The 23,320-nt window shown below is 38.4% G+C and overlaps 1 protein-coding gene across 2 annotated transcripts in view; it reads right to left on the bottom strand.

Annotated features, from left to right (window-relative positions):
- ptprn2.S (protein tyrosine phosphatase receptor type N2 S homeolog) overlaps nucleotides 1-23,320 on the bottom strand; it is a 577,776-nt gene that overhangs the window by 363,821 nt on the left and 190,635 nt on the right. For both annotated transcript variants that reach the window (XM_018269027.2, XM_041567358.1), the window contains one exon: nucleotides 19,345-19,431. In XM_018269027.2, coding sequence (XP_018124516.1) covers nucleotides 19,345-19,431 — 87 coding nt within the window. The remainder of the gene's footprint in view (nucleotides 1-19,344; nucleotides 19,432-23,320) is intronic.

A 23,320-nucleotide genomic window follows, 5' to 3' on the forward strand; every position in this document is an offset into this window, starting at 1 on the left:
TAGTATGCTGTCTGCACAACAACACATAACATTAATATGAAATTCACTTATCCACTCAGAAAATAAAATCACTCTGCAAAAACTTGCTATTTTCTCAGCAAGGCATACAATCATTTCAAAGTGGTTTATAAAAGAAAACTAAAATGCCAATTTATAGCTTAATAGGGAACACATGATGGCATTCTAACTTAAAAGTTGCCAAATTATTGTGATCAAAAACATGCATCATTCTATAATAGTACTCTTAGTCATTTCAATGGAAAGGTAAAGTGATCTGTAAAAGGCTTGCACATTCCTGAATCTTCTTAGCTAAGGGTAAAAGAGAGGAAGAATGAACAGCTGAAAATAAATTATAGAACAATTCTAATATGGAGTTGTAGAAGAAAAAGTCAATGTAAGAAATCAATAAAGTGAAGATAAAGCAAGTTCATTCACAAAGTGCATATTGGATGTCTGTACAGAGCACTGTAATTCTGTACAGTTGAGTAAAGTTCACTTAAATTGATTCAGCTTGGAATGTCCTTTACATAGTTGTTTTAATCTGAGAGTCCAGCCTCGCTCACTTGCAGTTATGGTGAGGTCTTAATGGTCCCCAGGCTTCTCAAAATTAGAAGCCTGCAATGAAATGACCATTGACCCAAGATTAGTCCATCTACTGCCAACATTTTTTTGGAGGAAATTTCATTTTCCATGGCAGTTGACCACTAGAAGTCCTGTTGAGGAGCTCTCATTCATCTCTCATTCATCTTGTACATACAATATAGTAGATGCAGATGCAGCCCTACTGCGACTCATACAAATTTATTTAAAATAGCTGGCTATTATTGGTTAGGGCTCTCTCCAACTATTAAAAGCTGGATTTAGGTTTTTACCCCATTTGCTTAGAGTGAGTTGAAATATATAACCCTGTTCAGCTAGTCACATCCCAAGGAGAACCAGACATTGCCATTGATGGTTGAGCACATCCCTTCTGGCTTTTTCCAAAGTTTTTATAACACAATAGAAAGCCTGTGTAAGGTGATAAGAAGGCTTGTAACCAGTGGCTGCTTAGGCAAGGCTAAAGTTACACGGTGAGCCATTAACAGCATCATTGAAAACAAATGAAATTAAAACAAAAATATATAAATATAAATATATACATTCATCCCTTAATATTTTACTGACACAAATCCATAGGAAAAATTTGAAATGAAGGTTTATTGGCATTGATGGGCATATGTGACCCGTTTTGGTTTGCCGAAAATTTGCAAAACAGCAAAAATTAGGCACAATGCATTGAAGTCTAGGGGCAATGCATTTTTTCTGGTGTGCAACAAATTGCGCAACAAATTTTGGATGCTTTAGAACAAATTTTGGATGCGCAACAATTTTTTCTCACCCATTAGAGTCTATGGGCTTTATTTTCAAGGCGAAACTTGGTGACAAATTTCACTCATCACTATTTATTAGCTCTTTAAAGGAGAACTAAAGATGAACTTAAAAAGTAGACTAGTAATGTTGTACTTTATATTTTGGGATTCTGTTCTAGCCTAAGGCAACCATAGCCAAAGATGCTGCTGCCCTACTGAATAAACTTAGGGAGCATCTCAAAATATACAGTACACATAGAATAGAAATGTCACAATATAAGGCTGATTAGTAATTAATACAGATAATTACTACATGGCAGCACAGAAACCAGTGCAATTAGCATCAGAATTTAATAATCAGCAAACCTGTAGCATCAGCTTATATTACAGCCAGGGAAGATCATTTTCTGCTGGATAATTAGTGACGAGCCCTAAGCTTAGCTTCTCAACAGCCAATCAGAGCCCACTGAGCATGTGAGTGTCACAGACACTTTCCAAGATGGTGACCCCCTGTGACAAGTTTGAAGTCCTGGATCATTGCTGCCATTGACAAGCTGAAACTTTAGGCTGGTGCAATAAGTTCAATATATTCATTTTTAGGGTTTAGTTCTTCTTCAAATTAGTTTTTTTTAGGGAACAATATCACTTCTTGGCATCAAAATATTAAAAAATTATATAGGTGCACAATAATGATGCCCAAGGCCAAGCCATCCCATGCCAATAACTCTAATCAGTACTGATGAGCGAATCCAACCCATTTAGCTTTGCCACAAATTCACGAAAGGGCATTGAAATTAATGGATTTTTTTTTGCGAAACTTATTTAAAACTGCACAATAATTTTCAAACCATGAAACACTTTTTTTTACTATACATTAAAGTCTATGTGCGTTTTTTCGTTGCGAACCATGGCAAAATATTTTTCTCAATTCTACTAACCACCACTCTCCATTAATAGCAAATGTGCTGAAACTTAAAGTGTTTACCCCTTCCTCAAGCGCTATCAAGAACACTCTCAGTAGAACTGCGAATGAAGAATGCTGTTTGAAGATATCAGTTTGTGGTTAAGTGTTAATCTGCATTGTCAAGCACGTTATCCAATGGCCATTAGTTCAATAGAACTTGGTTATAATTAGGGTTGCCACCTTTGGAGGCCGCACTGTCTGGGCAGAGGGGTGGGTTTCTGATGTTGTCGTGGACCATTTATGTTGAGGTGCGGACTGGATGACATTGTGGGGAGGGCCATTAAGTGGTGCCCAGTGATTGGCCGATTGTTATGTCAATCTTTTGGGCAACCCTACTGAAAAAAACAGTATGTCCGAAGAGGACAGGTGGCAACCATAGTTACGATGCTTGATTTAAAATCTTCAGGACAAACATAAATTCCCTCTGGGTTCTTCGCACACCAACAAACTGTGAACAACCAGGTGCTGCTACAATATCGTATATTTAAAGGTCCATTGGTAGTGAGCAGCGCACACTGGAATTTTTTTAAAAAAATTTAATTTATTACTCAAATTTTAAAAGAGCATATTACAAGTATCGACGTTTCGGTCCGGGTCTTGATCAAGATACCGGTCCAAGACCCGGACCGAAACGTCGATACTTGTAATATGCTCTTTTAAAATTTGAATAATAAATTAAAAATGTTTTAAAAATTCCAGTGTGCGCTGCTCACTACCAATGGACCTTTTTATATATATATATATATATATATATATATATATATATATATATATATATATATATATATATATATATATACACACATACAATTGTCTTGTTTTGCCTCTTTGTTGGAGGCACAATTTAAACATGGGTTTCTTCCCAACATGCTGTTATATCAATGGTATATTCTCAGGCAGCAATGCGACTCATCAATGTTATTAATTGCACCATTACGCTTCTGCTAATAGCTTGTCTCCAGAAAAAGAAAATCTAAATATGTTATGAGTAAAGTAGCAGCTAAAAAGACATCACGGCCCATGATCAATATCTAATCTGTTTTACAGCAGCCAAACCATTTATAATGTTTTTACCTTCTTAAAAGTGGCTTTTACAACACAGCTGCATTATGTATTAATTTCACTATGCCTTAAATGATCCCCAGAGTGTGGGAATGAATTTTTTAGCATTGTGGAAAAATAAAAAAAAAATAGTTTTTGCTGTAAAATAAGCACATGCCTGTTATACCCTCTAGTGGAACAAAATAAATGCAGGAAAAAAATGACAGCTGCCATGAAAAATTCCAAACTGAAGTTGTTTTGCGTTTCTTGAAAATGTGTTTCTGTGTTTTAAGAATGTAAAAAATCAACAACTGCTGTCATAGATGGCTCCGGGAAAACTTGATAATTACTGACAAGTCCCAAAAAAAGATGTCAAATATCATAAATTCCCGTATTGATTTATATATTCACTTTTTTCTCGTCATGATGGGGCCGATTCACTAACTTTGAGTGAAGGATTCAAAGTAAAAAAACTTAGAATTTCGAAGTGTTTTTTGGGCTACTTCGACCATCGAATGGGCTACTACGCCCTTCGACTACGACTACGGCTTCAAATCGAACTATTCGAAGTAAAAATCGCTCGACCATTCGATAGTCGAAGTACTGTCTCTTTAAGAAAAAACTTCGACCCCCTAGTTCGCCATCTAAAAGCTACCAAAGTCAATGTTAGCCTATGGGGAAGGTCCCCATAGACTTGGCTAACTTTTTTTGATCGAAGGATATTCCTTCGATCGTTGGATTAAAATCCTTCGAATCGTTCGATTCGAAGGATTTTATCGTTCGATCGAAGGAATAATCCTTCAATCGTTCGATCGCACTATTTTCACGATATTCGAAGTCGAAGGATTTTAATTCCCAGTCGAATATCGAGGGTTAATTAACCCTCGATTTTCGACCCTTTTGTGAATCGGCCCGATGTGTTCCTTGTGTTATTTTATTTCTATGTTGTTTACATTAATATGCAAACAAACAAGATGTCAAAGTTAAAGGGCATTTTTTCCTGCACTGAGCAGCCTGCCCCATTCCTCTGTGCTCCACTTGTGCCCCTTGAATCCACCACTGCCTCCATAGGTGTACCCCCACCCATCACTAGGGAGAGTCAGGAGGTGCACCCTGCATCAAAGGAAATTTCCGGACCACTTACCTTCAGGAAAGAGTTGCTGCAACATTCCCTTGGTTGTAATTCTCATTAGAAGAGCACAGGGGATGAGCAAACATTTTCACTTGATACAGATTTATAGCATAGTGAGTGTTTTTTGTGAGTGTCATTTATTGTGAATCTGTGCTAGAAATTCAGCATTGCAATGCATATGCTGAAAGAACAAAACGCGTAGAAAAATGCCTATTGACTCCAATGCATCTGGCACAAGAAAAAGTGCAAGAAAAAAAACAGCCACTGACTTACAGTACATGCAATGGGAGCAAGAAAAAAAACCATGGAAGATGAACACATTTAGGCCTAAAACATTAATAAGAAGATGCATTAGTGTAATAAATAATCGTAAACATTTTGTAAGCATTCTTGCATCAGTTTGAGAATGCAAAAAAAATAACCAATGAAATTCTGCAGAATTACTAGAAAGCATAATATTTGTATTAAAAACCATCCGCATTCTCTTTTTTGCGGGGCTCTCTGGCATGAATCAATATGGAAGGGCAGCTAATATCTAGTATCTCCAATGAACGCAGCGCACAATGTAAAGCTGGTCATAGATGTGCAGATACTGTATATCCTTATGTCCAAAAAAATGATAGTGAGGTACAATCTCCCGACCTACAAATAATCATTCAGATGAAGTAAGGTAGTAAACAGACAATGTTCTGGCCATTAATTGACAGGCAGCAATCGTATGGAAGTCATGTCCGACAAATGGTAGTAACAGTCATCAATTGATATTGTCAGATAGGCAATATATGCAGAGAAATTATCAGTCGTCAATATGAATCTTTTAACCTGTTTGATAGACCAATAGTCATGGTATAAAAAATGTCGGGATGATCCACACATGGGCTGAAAATCGCATGAAAGCAACTTTGCGTCTATGGCCAACTTAAGGCTCAAATTAGATGGCTGAGCACAATTAAAATTTCTTGTGTACTAAACAGATACTTTTTTCTTATGTTTGAAATTCTAGCCCCCCGCTGGTCATCTCTCCCTCCTCCCGTGTGCGCATGTGAACAGTGCCCACCCCCCCCCCCATCCTTGCACTCAAGGCAGGTGCCTCTTTTGCTTACCCCTAAATTCTCCCTACAGTATGAGAGAGGGATGTAGTAGCTAAAACATGATAAACTGAACTGAGGCTCCTGCTGATCCTGTATGTAAGAATGCATATACTGTATAAACCTAGATCATACTGGACATCAACTATGCCCTCATACTTGGATGACATTGAAGGAGTAATTCACAAAGACCTGGGGAACAAGTGCAAAAGTGTGCCCCGTAGTGCTAATTCAGAGGGCACTTCTTCCCTGGGTCCAGCTGCACCAATTTTGATCCCTTATATGATCTAACCAAATATGCTCTCTCCAAGTCATGAATACATTTAGCCATGACAATATGAATCTTATCCAACTATTTAATTATTTTCTATGGCACACTCCATCATCAGATGAATGTAGATTTTAATGTATGTATAGGAATGGGACCTGTTATTCAAAATGCTAGGGACCTGGGGTTTGGATTTTCCTTCATTTGGATCTTCATAACTTAAGTCTAATAGAAAATCATGTAAACATTAAAAAACCCAATGTTTTTTGCTTCCAATAAGAATTAATCATATCTTAGTGGGATCATGTACAAGGGACTGTTTTATTATTACGGAGAAAATATAAATCATTTTTAAATATTGGATTATTTGGATAAAATTCAGTCCATAATTTGGAGCTTTCTGGATAACAGGTTTCCGGAGAAACGATACCTGTGCAGTGGAGACTAAGTGCATTTTCCTGTTGTACACATCACATACAATACAGTTCACCCACAACAGTGCTTGACATGTATGCAAACAACACAAATAGATGCCAAGACATCAGCAATAATTATTCTTCAAATACAAAATGGCAATCTTGGTGGACATAGCCCATCAATGGAATGTTGTTAATTTCAGAGAGAAAAAAGGAATTGCAGTGTGTGCTAAAAGCCTGCTCCAGATTGTTCCATCCTATTTAATAGGAGATTTCATTCTCCCAAAAGCAGACTGGGCCTCCTAAGGACCACCAGGGAACATACTACCAAGGGTCCACTTTTACAACAGTTATCACCAGCCCAGGTTATCAGGAAATTGATTTTAATCACTGTGCTTAACATTTTGTCACCTAGAACTTTAGTTCTCCTTTAATAGAAAAGAGGAAAGACGTCACTGCCCCTTAGAGCTTCTCCTAATTGTTATTTGTTTTACATAATTATGCATTTGTCCTTGGCTGGGGCTCACTAAGGCCTTGGCCCACTGGAAGATACTCAGGTACTCCAGTCCAACTCATGATTCATGCTTATGACTAGTGATGGGAAAATTTGCGAAATTCGTGCAAAATTCACGAAACGGCGAAAGAATTAGAGAAACGGCGCCGGCCCCCGTTTATTTTGACACCGGCGCCCGTTTTTTTCTACTTTTTTTCACTGGCGTTTCGCAAATTTATTCGCTGGTGGCGAATTGTGCAAATTCGCTGCGAATTCGCGCCTGGCGAATAAATTCGCCCATCACTACTTATGCCCAAACAAAGAAACAAAACAAGCATATGTGGATATCCACTCAGAGAGATGATGTTACCAGCAGCTTTATGCGGAAGTCAAAAGGTTTTACAGTCAAAAGAATTGCCTTCTAATTCAGCCATGCTTCCATTAACATTTAGAAATCAAATGTTATTATTGTATCTTCTAAGCTAATATGACTGTGGCATTTTTTACTGCACTAGAAAAGGCTAATTGCCACTTGGTTACTTTTAAGTAATTGGCCTGGTTAGGAAATGAATGAAGAAAAATATTGGATATTCTTATCATCGTGTCAATAACTGAAAACGATTCCCATTTTGGTACCATGCAGAGCTGGCACATATAGATTCAACAGTTTTTCTTTGTGACTAATGCCTATGTGCATTCATTTATATACTGAAATTCCCTATGGATTCCCACCTAGAGATGACGCCTAGAATGATCCTATACATGTGAGTATATGAGGAATTAGCTGAACTGCATAGAGCAATATGAAACCCTTTCTGCTGATTATTGAAGTGGATGTGCATTAAAACTCAACATGAGCTCTAAAAGTATATTATTAACTTCTGAAAAAGATATCTTGGGAACAGAGCAAGAGAAATTAAGAATTTCTCCCCACTTTGCCCATAATGCTCAGATCCCAACCACCATTTCTGAACGTGATACATTTTCTAATAACTGTAATGAGAGTTCAGAAGTCAACAGGGGAGGATGTGCTTGACTTAAGGAGATGCAGAAGATGTCCCACTGCATCCTCAGTTTTACCATTCCTAGCTAACCTTAGCTCCATTCCTGCTTAACAAGATGCTAGATAGACGTCTCCTAGTAGACAGCTGCTATGCAACAAAGCAAAAGGAATCAACATGAATATATGTATGAAGTGATCAGTGGGTTCCCTGGAGATTTAAGAACTAGCATCTGTGTCTGTACCTCTGGGACGTGATGTTGTGACCTCCTACTGTGATGTCTCCTCCTGCTGCTGGAAACTGAGAGAATAATCAGTTCAAGCAAATTCTCAGAGAATCTGAACAGAAAATCCAGAAAATAATGCAAAAAAAAAACAACTTTCCAGGACAAAAGCTTTTAGAAGAATTTCAATAATATTTTTCAATTAAAAAGTTTATTCATTACCCTTCCTCTACCAGAAAAGTTGTACATTTGGCAAATGGTCAAAAAATCCATTTGTTATGGGCTATGTAATTATCTTTTTCTCTCTTTAATTTCTATTTCTCTTTTCATCTTTCTTAAGGTTTGAATGGGTTACCAAGCTGCAAACTTCAGCATAGACATGTCAGCATAGGCGATAATACTGTCATTAATAATAGTTTTGTGTCAGACACTTTTTGGAACTTATGAAACCTCAAAGATCCAACATAACCCTCGGATTGAGGTCTTTCTGTGAACACCCCCACACTGTTAGCCCATTACCTCTCTACTCGCACCCTACTTTCATTTCCTTGTCTATGAACATCTCCCATCTCAGGAAATTATTGGGGCTCAGCGAGGCAACTACATATTTTTAAGTTCATGAAAGACCTCTGAAGCAGAACTGAATTTCACTGCGAAAAGTTTGTCTGCATGTGACAAAAACACCTTTGAAAGTTTATATTCTATCAAACCTTTTGCTCTGCATATAAGAAAGATGAAAAGAGAAAGAGAAATTAAAGAGAGAAAAGGATAATTACACTTTTTCGCAGTGAAAGATCCTTTTCAGTAAATGTCTAAAGGTTCTTTAACATGTCACAAATCAGGGTTTTCTTTACTCGCTATATGTAATCACACGTTCACTGCACCCTGCAGCTAATTTCGATATTCGAAGTCGAAGGATTTTTAGCATATTCGAACGATCGAATAGAAATCAAACGATCGAACGATTGTTAGCAATCGATCTAAGGATTTCTATTTGATCAAAAAAACTTAGAAAAGTGCTGTGGTAGGTCCCCATAGGCTAACATTGCACTTCGGTAGCTTTAATTTGGCGAAGTATGAAGTCGACGTTTTTTCTAAAGAGACAGTACTTCGATTATCAAATGGTCGAATATTCGAACGATTTTTACTTCGAAGTAAATTCGAAGTCGTAGTATCCTTTTCGATGGTGGAAGTACCCAAAAAATTACTTTGAAATTCGAACTTTTTTAACTTCGAAAAATTCCCTCGAGCTTTGTAAATCTGCCCCTAAGAGAAAAAGAACCCAAATGGACATAACTACATTTAAACCATTACAAGAAGAATGTTATATAGACCAGAGCTGTCTTTATTGGTGAAAGGTTCCGGGGTAAATACCTTGTGTACAGACAATGACCCAAGATATCTGTGCATGTGACCTAAGTGGTACAATTTTGCTCCTCACAGTGGACTTGCTCCTGAGGCAATAATACACGAGTCCCCATATCTGAAACCTATCAGTGTAAGATTCTGAGTGCTTAACAGGCTTAATTAACAGAGTTCCTGAGTGCATAGACCAGAGTTCATGTATAATGCACTAAGAGAAGTCAGCCCCATATTTATTTGTCACATCATCAGTTCAGCAAAGGTAGAATTTGAGTTTTGTATACAAAATTAATGCCATGTGAATAATGAACCATATCTGTAAAATTGCTGTGAAAACATGTCAGGGCTATATAAATAAAGCATACTAATTAATAATTTGGTGAACTGTACAACTTCTCTCAATGCTTTAGCAATGCTCTAGTCTAGAATGTGTGCTACAGGACAGACTGTGTCAGCTCCCATCAATCACCCAACCAGGAATTGAACTCCTCAATAATGTTGGCAAATAGTTTATCATCTTGAAATGGTCCTATCCAACGTGTATATAATATAAATCTACACCTAATTCCTTTTTACTTTTACATTGAAAAAGTCTTACACCGGTGATGAAGAGAAGGAAAATAATTATGATTTAAAGACCATATAAACCGATATATAAATTATAGTTATAAAAATATAAAACACTGATCATCTCAGCACCAACATCTACAGAGCATTAATTCCACCTCTCTATAAATCACTTCAGGCTCTACAGGTCTCCATAATTAGCCGATTAGTTCATAAGGTTACCAATTTTACATCCGCTTCCATAATTACATCAGCAAGCTAATGTTGTTTTAATAGGCTTTAATGATGTAATAAGAAATAATTGGGATTATTTGACAGCTACATAACTATAAACAACACTTATTAAAAGGGGCATTTTTTAACAAAATACTATTTCTATAGATGTATTTTGTAATTAACCACAACAAAGGCAGAATTATAATCCACTATACAATCAGTAATTAGACTGTAAGCTTTTGAAAGTTTGTATTTTGTTGTGCTGACCCACAATTAACACACATTTACTGAGCAAGGCTTATTAATATTATATATGCGACTAAAGGATCAATAAGATCAATGTTTTTGAAATAAGCAGAATTCAATCTAAATGGGACATTACACTAGTTTTGGATTTTCCCTGGGGGTTGGTCTCAGGGCAGTATAAAAACCTAAATATATATTTAATTGCCAGGCTTCACTTTCAGCCTTGTCAAAGCAGCCATAGTCTCAATCACCGCCCAAAGGGCTTCCATTGTGTTTAGGAGAAGGTGATGTCATGTGATGACCAAGGGGACTTGGTATGAGATCATTGGAGTGGTCAGTAGTCAAAGATGGTCATATAAATTGATCTTGAATTTTATTACAGTCTATACAGAGAGCTATAAGATCATGGGTATCATGGTCCATCTTGGTCTTAACTGAGCTACCTGATGCTCAGTATTTGGTGGTTGGCTTGCGTTATGCAAATAGAATTGGCCGCTGTAACAGTCTTGTATTTGGGGGCAGATTTACATATGGTCGAATATCGAGGGTCAATTAACCCTCAATATTCGACTGCCGAATGTAAATCCTTCGACTTCGAAGTCGAAGGATTTACCGCAAATAGATTTCAATCCATCGATCTAACGATTTTTCTTCGACCAAAAAATTGTTACAAAGCCTATGGGGACCTTCCCCATAGGCTAACATTGCACCTCGGTAGGTTTTAGGTGGCGAAGTAGGGGGTCAAAGTTTTTTTTAAAGAGACAGTACTTCGACTATCGAATGGTCGAATATTCGAACGATTTTTAGTTCGAATCGTTCGAGTCGAAGTCGTAGTCGAAGGTCGAAGTAGCCAATTCGATGTTCGAAGTAGCCAAAAAAACATTCGAAATTCAAAGTTTTTTTTATTCTATTCCTTCACTCGAGCAAAGTAAATGGGCCCCTTGATGTACAGTAAACACATGTTCCTGGTCTTGTAACCGTTTTCTGAGCTTTTCAGATTTTTGCTTTTGGACCACAAGACCCATTGACTGGCCGTGATGGATTTCTAGAACTCTAAAAGCGCAAATGCACAGATGATTACATTAGCCCATCAGTGGAACAATTAACTTAGTGTCAGGTTCGATTGGTTGCCAACTGTAGCCAAAGTATCCCAGGCATGCCCTGCTGATTCTATTAAGAGTGAGCAGATTGTATAATAAAAGAGGGGACATCCCATCTCATGAGGCTTCAGTTAAATTGTAGAGATATTCCATATCATTACAGTGAGTGGTTGGTTATATATGGGAGATGTTTATTCATTTAGAATTGCACATGTTTTCTAGTGATAGACCTTGCAGACACGTGTTTGGACCTTGTATGATTTAAATTGTACAGGTGTGGGAGCCATTAATTGGAAACCTGTTATACAGAAAGTTCTGAAATACGGGAAGGCCATCTTCTATAGACTCCCTTGTTCAAATTTCAAATGATTCAAAATTTTCAAATAATTTCCTTTTTTCTCTGTAATAATAAAACAGTACCTTGTAACTGATCCCAACTAAGATAATATTAATCCTTATTGGAGGCAAACATGGTATGAAGATCAAAACTGCACCCTGTCCTGCGATTGGATGAATTGCCACAAGGTCTCTGTGCTCCAAAGCCACTAATATTTAATAGTAAATTATTTTCATTGTTTAATGTTGTAACTACAGCCCCCTCCTCTCCCTATAGATACGAAAACACATTTTTCACATTAAGTTATATTGCGAGGAAACGGTCACATCTCACAAATATCGAAATTGCTGGAATACTAGATAACTCACTTAAAGGGGAACAATCAATCAAATGCAGCGCAGCCTAAAGCCGTTCCTGGCAGTGAGCTTGCTTTCATTGTATTTATTTATTGAATCAAATGTGTAGGTTTCTCAAAATATCCAACCAGTATGTGAGTTTCAATGGCTCGGCAGGCAACCATTTCTAATTCCTGGTGTGTATTATTAGCATGATTAATTCCAGGAATTGGGGGTTGCTGAAATTAGCAAATGTTTTGCTCATTTATTTTAGGTTTTTTTCCCCCTGAAAAGTAGAAGTGAAACGTTGTGTGTCGTTCAAACACAAGAAGGGCAAAGCAAGCACTAGTGTGTTTTCACAATGTCCTCCAAAATTGTCTATGATTGGTTTTGAAGGAAAATTCCTAAAATGACCTCTGCAGTGTGCTTTCCATTTCATAGAAAGAGCAAGCTGTTTATACATTCAACACAAGGAGTCATTCAGCCATTGTTTCAAGAATATCAGCAAATATGTTTTAGAGGGATGCACTAAATCCTCCACAAAAGATTTGGCCAAATACTGAATCTAAACCAAATATTAATTGCAATTTTCAACTTATAGAATATTTTTAAAAAGATCATTAGTTGTGATGAAAACATTGTAGCATTCAGTTGTCTAGAGCTTTAAAGAAGGTTCCGATTTGCTTCAGATGAACACTTGATTTACTAACATTTGTATTTCGCTCCATTTTACAAACAGAAAACCCTGCCCTTATATTTCCTCTTTAGCCTCCACTGTATGGATGAAGGGCCACACCAAAAGACCTTTGTAGGGCCCAGAGACTAATGGTCTCATTAAAGGGATACTGTCATGGAAAAAAATGAATCAGTTAATAGTGCTGCTCCAGCAGAATTCAGCACTGAAATCCATTTCTCAAAAGAGCAAACTGATTTTTTTATATTCAATTTTGAAATCTGACATGGGGCTAGACATATTGTCAATTTCCCAGCTGCCCCTGGTCATGTGACTTGTGCTCTGATAAACTTCAATCACTCTTTACTGCTGTACTGCAAGTTGGAGTGATATCACCCCCCCTCCCTTTCCCTCCCCAGCAGCCAAACAAAATAACAATGGGAAGGTAACCAGATAACAGCTCCATAACACAAGATAACAGCTGCCTTGTAGATCTAAGAACAACCCTTAATAGTAAAATCCCATGTCCCACTGAGACTCCTTCAGTTACATTGAGAAGGAAAAACAGCAGCCTGCCAGAAAGCCTTTCTCTCCTAAAGTGCAGGCACAAGTCACATGACCAGGGGCAGCTGGGAAATTGACAAAATGTCTATCCCCATGTCAGATTTCAAAATTGAATATAAAAAAATCTGTTTGCTCTTTTGAGAAATGGATTCCAGTGCAGAAGTCTGCTGGAGTAGCACTATTAACTGATGTGTTTTGAAAAAAACATGTTTTCCGATGACAGGATCCCTTTAAGGAGAAGCAAGGCCAGGGTTGGTCAGGGCTAGCTGGACCCTGGGAAAAACCTGGTGGGCCCTGGTCCTCATAGGTCCTGCAAATCCAGAGCCACCACAATTGAAAAGAACAAGGTAAGCATGGGGCTGCATCGCTAGCATGTGGAGAACTTCACGACTGAGGCAGGGATCCCATGAATATGTGGGGCCCTTAAGGTGGAAGCCCTGGTGGGCCCCCAGTATAATGCTGAGCCAGATCCTTAATGTAGGCCAGGTAACATTTGAAGAACATGGGAAAATGGACCCGATGACTGAGGGCTTGTAATAACTGCACACTCTAGAAGTGGAAGATTGAAAGGGTAGTTAGTAGAAGCCGTTCCAAACTCCACCAAAGAGATTGTACAGTGGGATAAAGCCCAGATTAGTATGGAATTTCTGTGGATTAATGCACAAAATGTCTCAATGTTATTAATTTATTGATAATGGGTTGAGTGCAGAGGACTCTTGTCTTTGTCTTGACAAAGGGATCCTTGAATGGAGAGGACAGACATCTGGTGGTCTGGTGTGATACTGATTATTTGCTATTAATATCCAGTATTATATTTATTATATAACTTTTAGTGTATTTCTTTTGTTCAATTAATCTGTTTCTCCTATTTAAGAAACACTAGCAGCAAGAATTTGTATTAAATGTGTGTGTTAGTTCATCTTAGAAGAGCCTTTGCTTCCATTATTCCTGCAGGGGCCCATCTAAGAGAGAGAGTTGCATATATCAGTGCTTTACATAGAGAGCAGCAGAGGAGGATTCATACATTTAAATAAGTTACTCTTTTCACTGCCAAAGTCAGAGTTAAATTTAGTAGCCGATAAGTGAGAAATCATTAATTACTTCCATTACTGGGTGAATGGGTTAACATGTCTACGTAATCCGAGCACCAAAATATTCTTTGTATTCCGCTGTGACATAGATTCTCAGCACCAGTCCTAATTGGATGTACCGGTATATTTCTGTGGGTACGATGAGCTCTATCAGATCTGTCACAACTGTGCTGCCAATTGGTGACTCATATAAAGGTCTATTTAAAAATTATTGGAGGGTCTTTGTGAGTAAAACTGGAAACCGAGGCACTATGCAATTCTAAGTGAGAAATGGGAGACATGTAGCACTTATTTCTATGCATATTGTGAGAAAAGTATTATAGAAAACTCTGGCACCTTTACTGTTTGTGGGTGTTATAACAGAGGCAAAATTGGCAAAATCTTAAGGCTATACCCTAAAGCTCCAAATAAAAGTTGATTTTTAACTTTGCTCCCGATGGAAACCCTAGAGAACATTTATGGAGGTACAGTTCATGATCTTCCAATTGTTACACTGCACCTTGAAAAATGGGGGTAGAGTGAGTGCAGGATAAATTGGGTTTGGAAATAGTCTGCAGAATAACAATTGATTTCTAAAGCATATATTTAACTACAGCATATATATGTATATATCTACTGTGATATGGTAAAAGGAAAATGCATGTTAGTTCAGGGGTTAAGGGCCCTGGATGAAGGATATGGCAGTTAAGAAACTGCATTGTTATTCTTCTTTAGGGTATCCAGGGCTGGAATGGAGGGAAGGATCTGGGCGGGCCTTCCATTCCACTCCAGACTGACCTGGGTGTGGTGTAAGCTACCTGCTCATAAATTAATCAGGTGTCTAATTTCAGTGTGTGTGAGGGGCTGAGGAGCCTGCTGTGAACTCAAGCTGAGAGTTACACAGAGATACCATTACAGATTTTGCCTGTTTAAAACTACAAGCCTGGAGCCTTTGCTTTGCATACCAGACACTGAGGAAACTGAGCTGAATCAGTAAGTGCGGGACTGTGATATGTTTTATTTGCTTTATTTCAACCTGCTGAAACCTTCTGTTTATGCTGTCTGTGTGAACGGCTTCAAATAAAGCAGCAGAATTGGACTGAATTAAGGCTCTGTGTGTTGATTCTGTGCTACAAAAGTGCCGTGGTCAAGATTCATGCTACCTGAAATCTCACAATTGGTGGAGAATGCGGGCAAAATCTGTAATGGTATCTCTGTGTAACTCTCAGCTTGAGTTCACAGCAGGCTCCTCAGCCCCTCACACACACTGAAATTAGACACCTGATTAATTTATGAGCAGGTAGCTAACACCACACCCAGGTCAGTCTGGAGTGGAATGGAAGGCCCGCCCAGATCCTTCCCTCCATTCCAGCCCTGGATACCCTAAAGAAGAATAACAATGCAGTTTCTTAACTGCCATATCCTTCATCCAGGGCCCTTAACCCCTGAACTAACATGCATTTTCCTTTTACCATATCACACTACATAGAAATATCTGGTTGGGAAGCTCTGGGTAAAGATTTTACCAATCTTTAATTCAAGTAGTTCCTCCTGAAGATTAAGGAGGCTGCAATTGTTTAGATGGAGGCACATGAGACCTATTGTTTTTGGAGCTAGACGGTACAGAGGACCAGGGGGAGGGGGAGAGGTGACTTTACAGTAGACAGGGCCCCTCTCCCCCTGGCAGGTGTGCAAAGGGAGGGCTTTGATGGGCTTAAAGGGTGGGGAAGGGAGGAAAGGGGTCAGATAACTTTTGCTTTGTGTTTTTCCACCTTCCCAAACACATTAAAACAAGAGAACAGAGGTCACTAGCAGAGGTTGCCAAACGTGCGTCAGGACTTCAGAAAGATGAATATGGTGGCAGAAGGCGGCAGGATGGGATTGAGAAGACACCAGAGGGTGGAGCCATGCCCAGGCTAGCAGGCTATGATCATACAGTGAGGCTTGTGTGGAAACCGGTGACATGGACCACCATGGGGCACGCAGAGAAGAGGCAAACCAATGAGAGCAGGGCACAGAGCTCTGGACACCTCCTTGAGAGATTCCCCATAAGAATAAAGAAAAAAACTTAATTACATGTGAGTGAATTGGGCCACATTTGGTGACTTCTAAATGTTAATAAACTGTGACCTCTGGTCCCTTTAAATTTGGGTTGCAGTTTGGTTATTTGTAGGTCAAGTTTTGTTGGTGAGGTTAGGCGAGTTGTGCTTGACGAGTAAAGGATAGGCAACATAGAACATTTAGATCTTATGAACAGCTAATAGTTGGTACATATTGTTGTGAGGGAGAGATGTTTTCCATTTCTGGCACTTCAGTAACTGGCCAGATGGTGTCAGGGTTACCTAGTTATAAAAGGGGAAGCCCACAAGGGTTCTGCCTCTTTTGTTCCAATTGCTGAAGGAGGTAGAACTGAAAGGCCTGGAATAGAGGTATGTTCCAGTAGTGTTATGAAGATCTGTAATAGCCTGCTCAAGGAGTGAAAGGCAGGATCAAGGTAGTTAGTATAGCAGTCAGAGGCTCCAACAAATAGGCTAGAAATTACTACCTGAACCAAAGAAATTGTAACGTTATTACATCAATAAAGAGTTTAATTTGTTTTTCAAATAATCTAAAAATCTGTTTTGTGATGGGATACAGTGTGGTTAACCCTTTCTCTAACAAAAAAAGTGAGAGCCCACTTGAGAGAAAAGAGTACATGTAACACATGCTCAACATGAAGTTACTACTGTCCAAAGCCTGGGTAAGAACTGCAGAGGTACAAGGTACCAGTAAGTAGCCCATTTCCAGTTTTCACAAAATAATATATCCCAAAATGGACCTATAAAAACAGCAGAAACTATACAGATGCTGGTATGGGACCTGTTCTCCAGAATGCTTGGAACCTGGGGTTTTCCAGATAATGGATCTTTCTGTAATTTGGATCTTTATATCTTAAGTCTACTAGACAATCATGTAAACATTAAATAAACCCAATAAGCTGGTTTTGCTTCTAATAAGGATTAATTATATCTTAGTTGGGATCAAGTACAATGTACTGTTTTATTATTTCTAAGCAAATAAAATTGAGTCTATTGGAGATGGTCTTTCCAGCTTTCTGGGAAATGTATCCCATACCTGTATTTTAAAGGAAATAAACAAGAACATCACACACAAAACTCAAAAAATTTGTCATTTTTGTCCCAGACATCTGTTGTATCAGGTCATTGCTTGAGAGCGATTGAGTTGTGCCTGTTCTTGTCCTCAACCATAGCATTCAGCAGCTCTTTTGGAAGGTTCTTCAGTGAATATATTTCTCTTGCTTCACATTTATTGCAAAATAAATATCTCACTCCCTGCAGGAGACTCTGAAAATCATAATACCTTTCAAAGAGATCAAACAGACAATGATCACATATCCACAGACCAAGGCTGTTTTGAATGCATCCCCTGTGTAAGAACCTACATAGCCATGTTGTGCTGTCTCAGAAAAAAAGAATTTATGATTAAAGCAGGTATACTGGCAAATTAGAATTCTAAAATGTTTTTATTACTTGTGACCATGAAAAAAACAAACAGAAAAAAATACTGAACTGTTAGCTCAGCATGGAAACTGTAATAACATATTCTCCATAGTTACAATACATAAGATCTGCTTTCAAACACATTAAAAAAAATAACTGTGTAAATGGACAGATCCTGGTCTGTTTGTTTTATTTAAGAATCTCTCAGTGGGTGTTAGGAATGAGTGACCTCAATAGGTGGGTCTTGCCTTATAAATAGCGATGGGTGAATTTGACCCGTTTCGTTTCGCCAAAACTTTGCCGCCGGCGAAATGTCGCAGACGCCCATTAAAGTCTATGGGCGTCAAAAAAATTTTTGTTGCGCGCCAAATTTTTTTTTTGATTGGCGTCTTTTTTTTATTGTCACACAACGCCATACATGTCTATGGGCGTTATTTCCGCAGCGAAAGAAGGCGAAAAAATTAGCCCGGCCCTAAAAGCCCAAAACAAAGGCCAAGAATTTCAATAATTATTAGTGATGGGCGAATTTGCGCCGTTTCGCTTCGCCAAAGATATTCACTAATTTCCTGCGAAATTCTGGAAATGGCTAAAAATTCGTGAAACGGCGCTGGCATCTCGTTTTTGATGCCGGTGTCCGCTTTTTGGACGCCGGCGAATTTCCGCCCATCACTAATAATTATAACTTGGGCTCGTACATGGTCAGCATGTTGCAGAGTGGAAAGATACACAGATCTGTATTACACACAGCATTGATGATCATGAAATTGCAACAATAGTTGTGAGTTCCTCCAAAAACAGCCAAGATTATTAAATAAAATGCAAAAATATTTATTAGGACATAGAAAACGGCCTAACGCGTTTCATGCCTGTTAGGGCACTTACTCATAGGCTAATGGGCATACCCCTGTACAGCTCTTATATAAGGGTATGACCAATCAGAACAACATACATCACAGTCAATCAGCCAATGCATTTTTTTAGTAATCTTGACTGATTTTGGAGGAACTCACAACTATTGTTGCAATTCCGTGGATATGCACCTGTGGACTGGAGTGAACTGAATTTTTTTGCTTGCATGCATAACTTATTACAAACTTTTTGATTGTGGTAGTGCACATACGGGCTCCTGGCACCTGTTCTTTCTGTTTTTGTTACTATTTATGATCATGATCTAGCAAAGAAGTGAGGCCTACAGAAAGATCTTTACAAATTCTTCTTCTAAACAACAACAACAGTTGCAAATCAAGGGAGTCCCTTAAGAATACCCATTAGTGTTACCTTGTAATAGACCTGAATATGTCAGTCTAAAAGTAATATATATATATACAAAACACAATTCCTAATTACATATATCCAAAAATAGAATCCACATATTATAAAACCAACTGATAAGCCATACCTGACATCACTGAAGACATTCATTTGATGCTTGAGAATCAAGACCACCTCATTTAATAATTCCAAGCCTTTTTCAACAGTCAGAGGGCTGTTAGGAGAAAGGAGAGGGGAAAAAACATTAGCAAGCGACTGGAACTCATCATTAGGTGAAAGGCTAAATCCTCAAAAGAGTTATCACCTTGGCCTGCCAGGATATGAAAGTCATAGCTTGCCTTATTCCTGTCACACAGAGAGCATGATATCAGGGGAATTGGGATCAGGTGGCGCTCGCTGCATGATAAATCACCTGAATTTTCCGTCAATAAGAAAAACAATGATGTGTAAATGGAATTCTTAGGAAGTGTAATTGTCCTCCAATGTAGATGCTCTATATATGAACTGCAAAGGTTCTATATCTCTAGATACTTTCAATCGTGAAAATCTGAGCTTTTCCCCGCAAAGCAAATTTTCAGGAAAACTTTATAATAAATAAGCGTTAAAAACCCAAGCGGGTTAGATCGGAGTTTGTAGCAGCCGATATTGAGATAAATTAGGACCTTCTATATCTCTAGATACTTTCATATGTGTGCACAGTGCATGATGCTAACCACAAATTGCTACTTTGAAATTCCCTGATGGTAAATAATGAACTAAATATACAGTAAACAAGGGTGTCCAAATTATAAAGGGTATAACCACAAACCGTGTTTAAGCTCTGGAATATAAATAAAGACATAAAGTCAGAAACAAGTCAACTTCCTTTGTGAATAAAGTCTTAGGGGGTTATTTACTAAGCTCCGAATACCAGAAATTCCCCGAAATCCGAAAAGTTCGTGATTTTTTTTATAAAATCGGACTTTTAAAAAAAATCACAAATTTTTCGGAATTTATTAAACCCAGAGGGCTAAAAAATCAGAATATAAAAACACAGCATCTCAAACCTGTTGAGGTTGCATAAAAGTCAATGGGAACAGTCCCGTTGATTTTTGGCTGTGCCGGGGGTTTCAGGCAATTTCACTATGATTTCGGAGCTTTAGGGTAAAAACCCCCATAAATTCTGAGATTTTGGGGGAAATTCACGAAAAAATCGTGAAAATCTGAGCTTTCCCGCAAAGCAAATTTTCAGGAAAATGTAATAATAAATAAGCGTTAAAAACCAGAGCGGGTTAGATTGGAGTTTGTAGCAGCCGATATTGAGATAAATTAGGACCTTGATAAATAACCCCCGTAATATGGTCCAAACCCTGAAAAGAAGAACCGTTGTTAGAAAGACGTTTTATGCTTTCTTCAGATTGTGAAAATATTTAACAATGATGACTTTAACTCTTCAGAGTCTCATGTTTAATATTTCCTCATCAACACAATAGTAGGGACTCATTACCATCAGCTTCCCCCCCACCCCTCCTTTTATAATCCCCAGTCCTAAATTCATCTACTGAGCTTTTACTTGGGTGCTCTGGTTTTGACCAGTTTGGTCCTGGTTTATCTGATTCTCATTTAGTTCATTTCAGTACTCCAACCCTTGTCCATATTGGTAAACCCCCTGGGTTCTAACATTGGCTTCCTGAACCAGTGGAAGTCTACTTCCCTAAGGGTTTAGGATTGCACTAACACAGAGGTTTTAACATTGTTGGATGGGGCTCACATTTTTAAGGTGGTCTACTGAATCAGAAGTGGGGTAGCCTAAAGGTTAATCAAAATGCCCTTGAATTATTACAACTTACTACTGTCCTGCACATGATCTTTCATGATTTAAAAAGGTGGCATTATGGGAACACCCAAGTAAGCCAAAAAATTAGTTCTGTCCAATTTTCTCTACATACTGGTTAGTTAACTAATAATACCCACATTTTCATGGAAGGACTGGAACTAGGGGTAGGCAGCCAAGGCATGTGCCTAGAGAGCGTTGGGGGAGGGGCGGTAGGGCCCTAGGCATATGGCTTTGCTGCCTTCTCTAACTCCAGTCTGGGCTGGCAAGTAAGCTTAGAAGGGGATTTCAATTGCTACCAGGTGGGCTATTTGGTGGACAAGTAGCAAGCAGGTTGGGTAAACGAGGAAGTGTCCATAAGAGGAACAGTAGGATTGCAGTGATTTACAAAGGCTGCAACATGGCAGGCAAAGTAGTTGGGTGTTAGCAAGGGGGTTTTGTTGGTGAGCAGTGGGTAGAATAGTTGTGGAGGGTGGCAAGCAGGTTCAGAATTGCCTTGGATGTCAGAGCCTCTTGGGTTAGGTCTGGTTAAAGTATAACAAAATAAGGACATCAATAACATATTGGGGGCTTAATATGGTCCATAACCATGTTGTTGAGCAGCTCTGCACTAAGCACTTTTGCTATTAGCTTTTTTTATATCATCTATATGCTATTTATAATTTTGCCAAAAAAGTATTTGCCTGATGCTTTTTACATTAACTTTCTTACCCCCGTATTTATCCCTGAGGGGGTTGCCATAATTGTGCAGAAACTTTTAACTTGTAAAATTTAATAGAATTTAATAGAAAATGAAGTATCATTTTAAGTTGGAGAAAGCCACCGGAAATCACTGAATGCCGCAAAATGGAACAGAATGCTGTGAAAGGAGACGAATGCCGCCATTACGAAAATGCCGGGGAAGCTGGTAAATAGAAGAAGTAGAGAATAAAGAAAACCTTTAAAAGTAAGTTCCAGTGAACACCAATTTTTTTTAATCCCTGGCCACCAATGGGGGACCCAGGGCACAAATTTTTTTTAACTTATAGGGAGGCCCTAGCCACCAATATTTTTTTTAACTTGTAGGGGAGAACTGACCACCAATGACTTTTTATAACTTGGGGGGTTACTGTTTTAGCATTGATGTCTCTGTGACCTTTTGACTGTGGTGTGGGTGGGATCTGAGTGGGGCGTGGAAGCGAGTTTGAGGGCCCAGAAAATCATGAGGGCCCCCGTGATTTCTGATGGCGGCTCTGATCACATGTACTTAGCTTAATAATATTATAGCAAAACAATCAATTCTGTGTTGCATACGTTTCTATGTCTAAGCATGTTAGATACACTAAATAAACCAATGCTTTAATTTATATCATCCAGTCAATGCTTTATCTCTATCATAATAAGGTTTTGATTATTACAGTTTGCCTTACTCAGTGGTTCACTTTGTCCTGTGGGTATAACTGCGCAGAAACACCCTCTCCGCCATCAGCTGCCTTCTTTGTTTGCACTTAGAGCTCCTCTAGTTTCAATGCATACACGCTCTCCTCATTGATGGGCTTTTTTTCCCTTTGGTTAATTAAAACTTTCTCTTTCATGCTCTCATTGTGTCACTGGCTCCTGCCTAGCGTTTGTCTATTAGCACATTATTGTTTCATTTCTACCCCACTCAGCGTGGCTTTGACATGACAAGAATATATAAAAGCTGAATGCCGGGAACAACAGCTGCAAGCTCTTTACTCACCTTCTTCTACCAGGAGTTTTATAAAAAAAAGAAAAAAAAAGTGTTGAAACAAAGAAAAAAAAAAAAACAAAGAAACTAGAGAACTGTTATTTTTTTTTTCTGCATCTTTCATAGGGGGAAAAAAGGTTTATTTTAAATCTCAGTGGGTGATGAAAGGAAGCAGGAACTTATTCACAGCAGTAGAAAGTCAATCTCAGAAGTGCACGCCAATGACATTCACCGCTTGCAGTTTGACGTCACTTGTTACCTATATTTATATATGAGAATGGTGGAAATTGAGAGAAAACATCTGGTCTATTCATTCTCAGCCTCAACCTCTTTATATATTAAGTGGTGACTTTGTTGACCTGCTTTGTGATCTTTGGCGCTTCAAGCTCATTAAGTAACTGCCCACGGGTAATGGCTGTGTAAATAACAGTTCGACGGCAGAACAAAAAGCCTTGCCACAAATGCATTCTTTTCGAACACTACCTGTCCCTATTGTCAGACTAAATATTTTTTCTAAATTGAAAGGCACAGAGTTTACAGGCAATTTATGGGAAAGAAATGATGTAATTCTCAGCTTCTCTC

This window comes from Xenopus laevis, chromosome 6S (assembly GCF_017654675.1).
Source record: "Xenopus laevis strain J_2021 chromosome 6S, Xenopus_laevis_v10.1, whole genome shotgun sequence".
In the NCBI taxonomy this organism is placed as follows: domain Eukaryota; kingdom Metazoa; phylum Chordata; class Amphibia; order Anura; family Pipidae; genus Xenopus; species Xenopus laevis.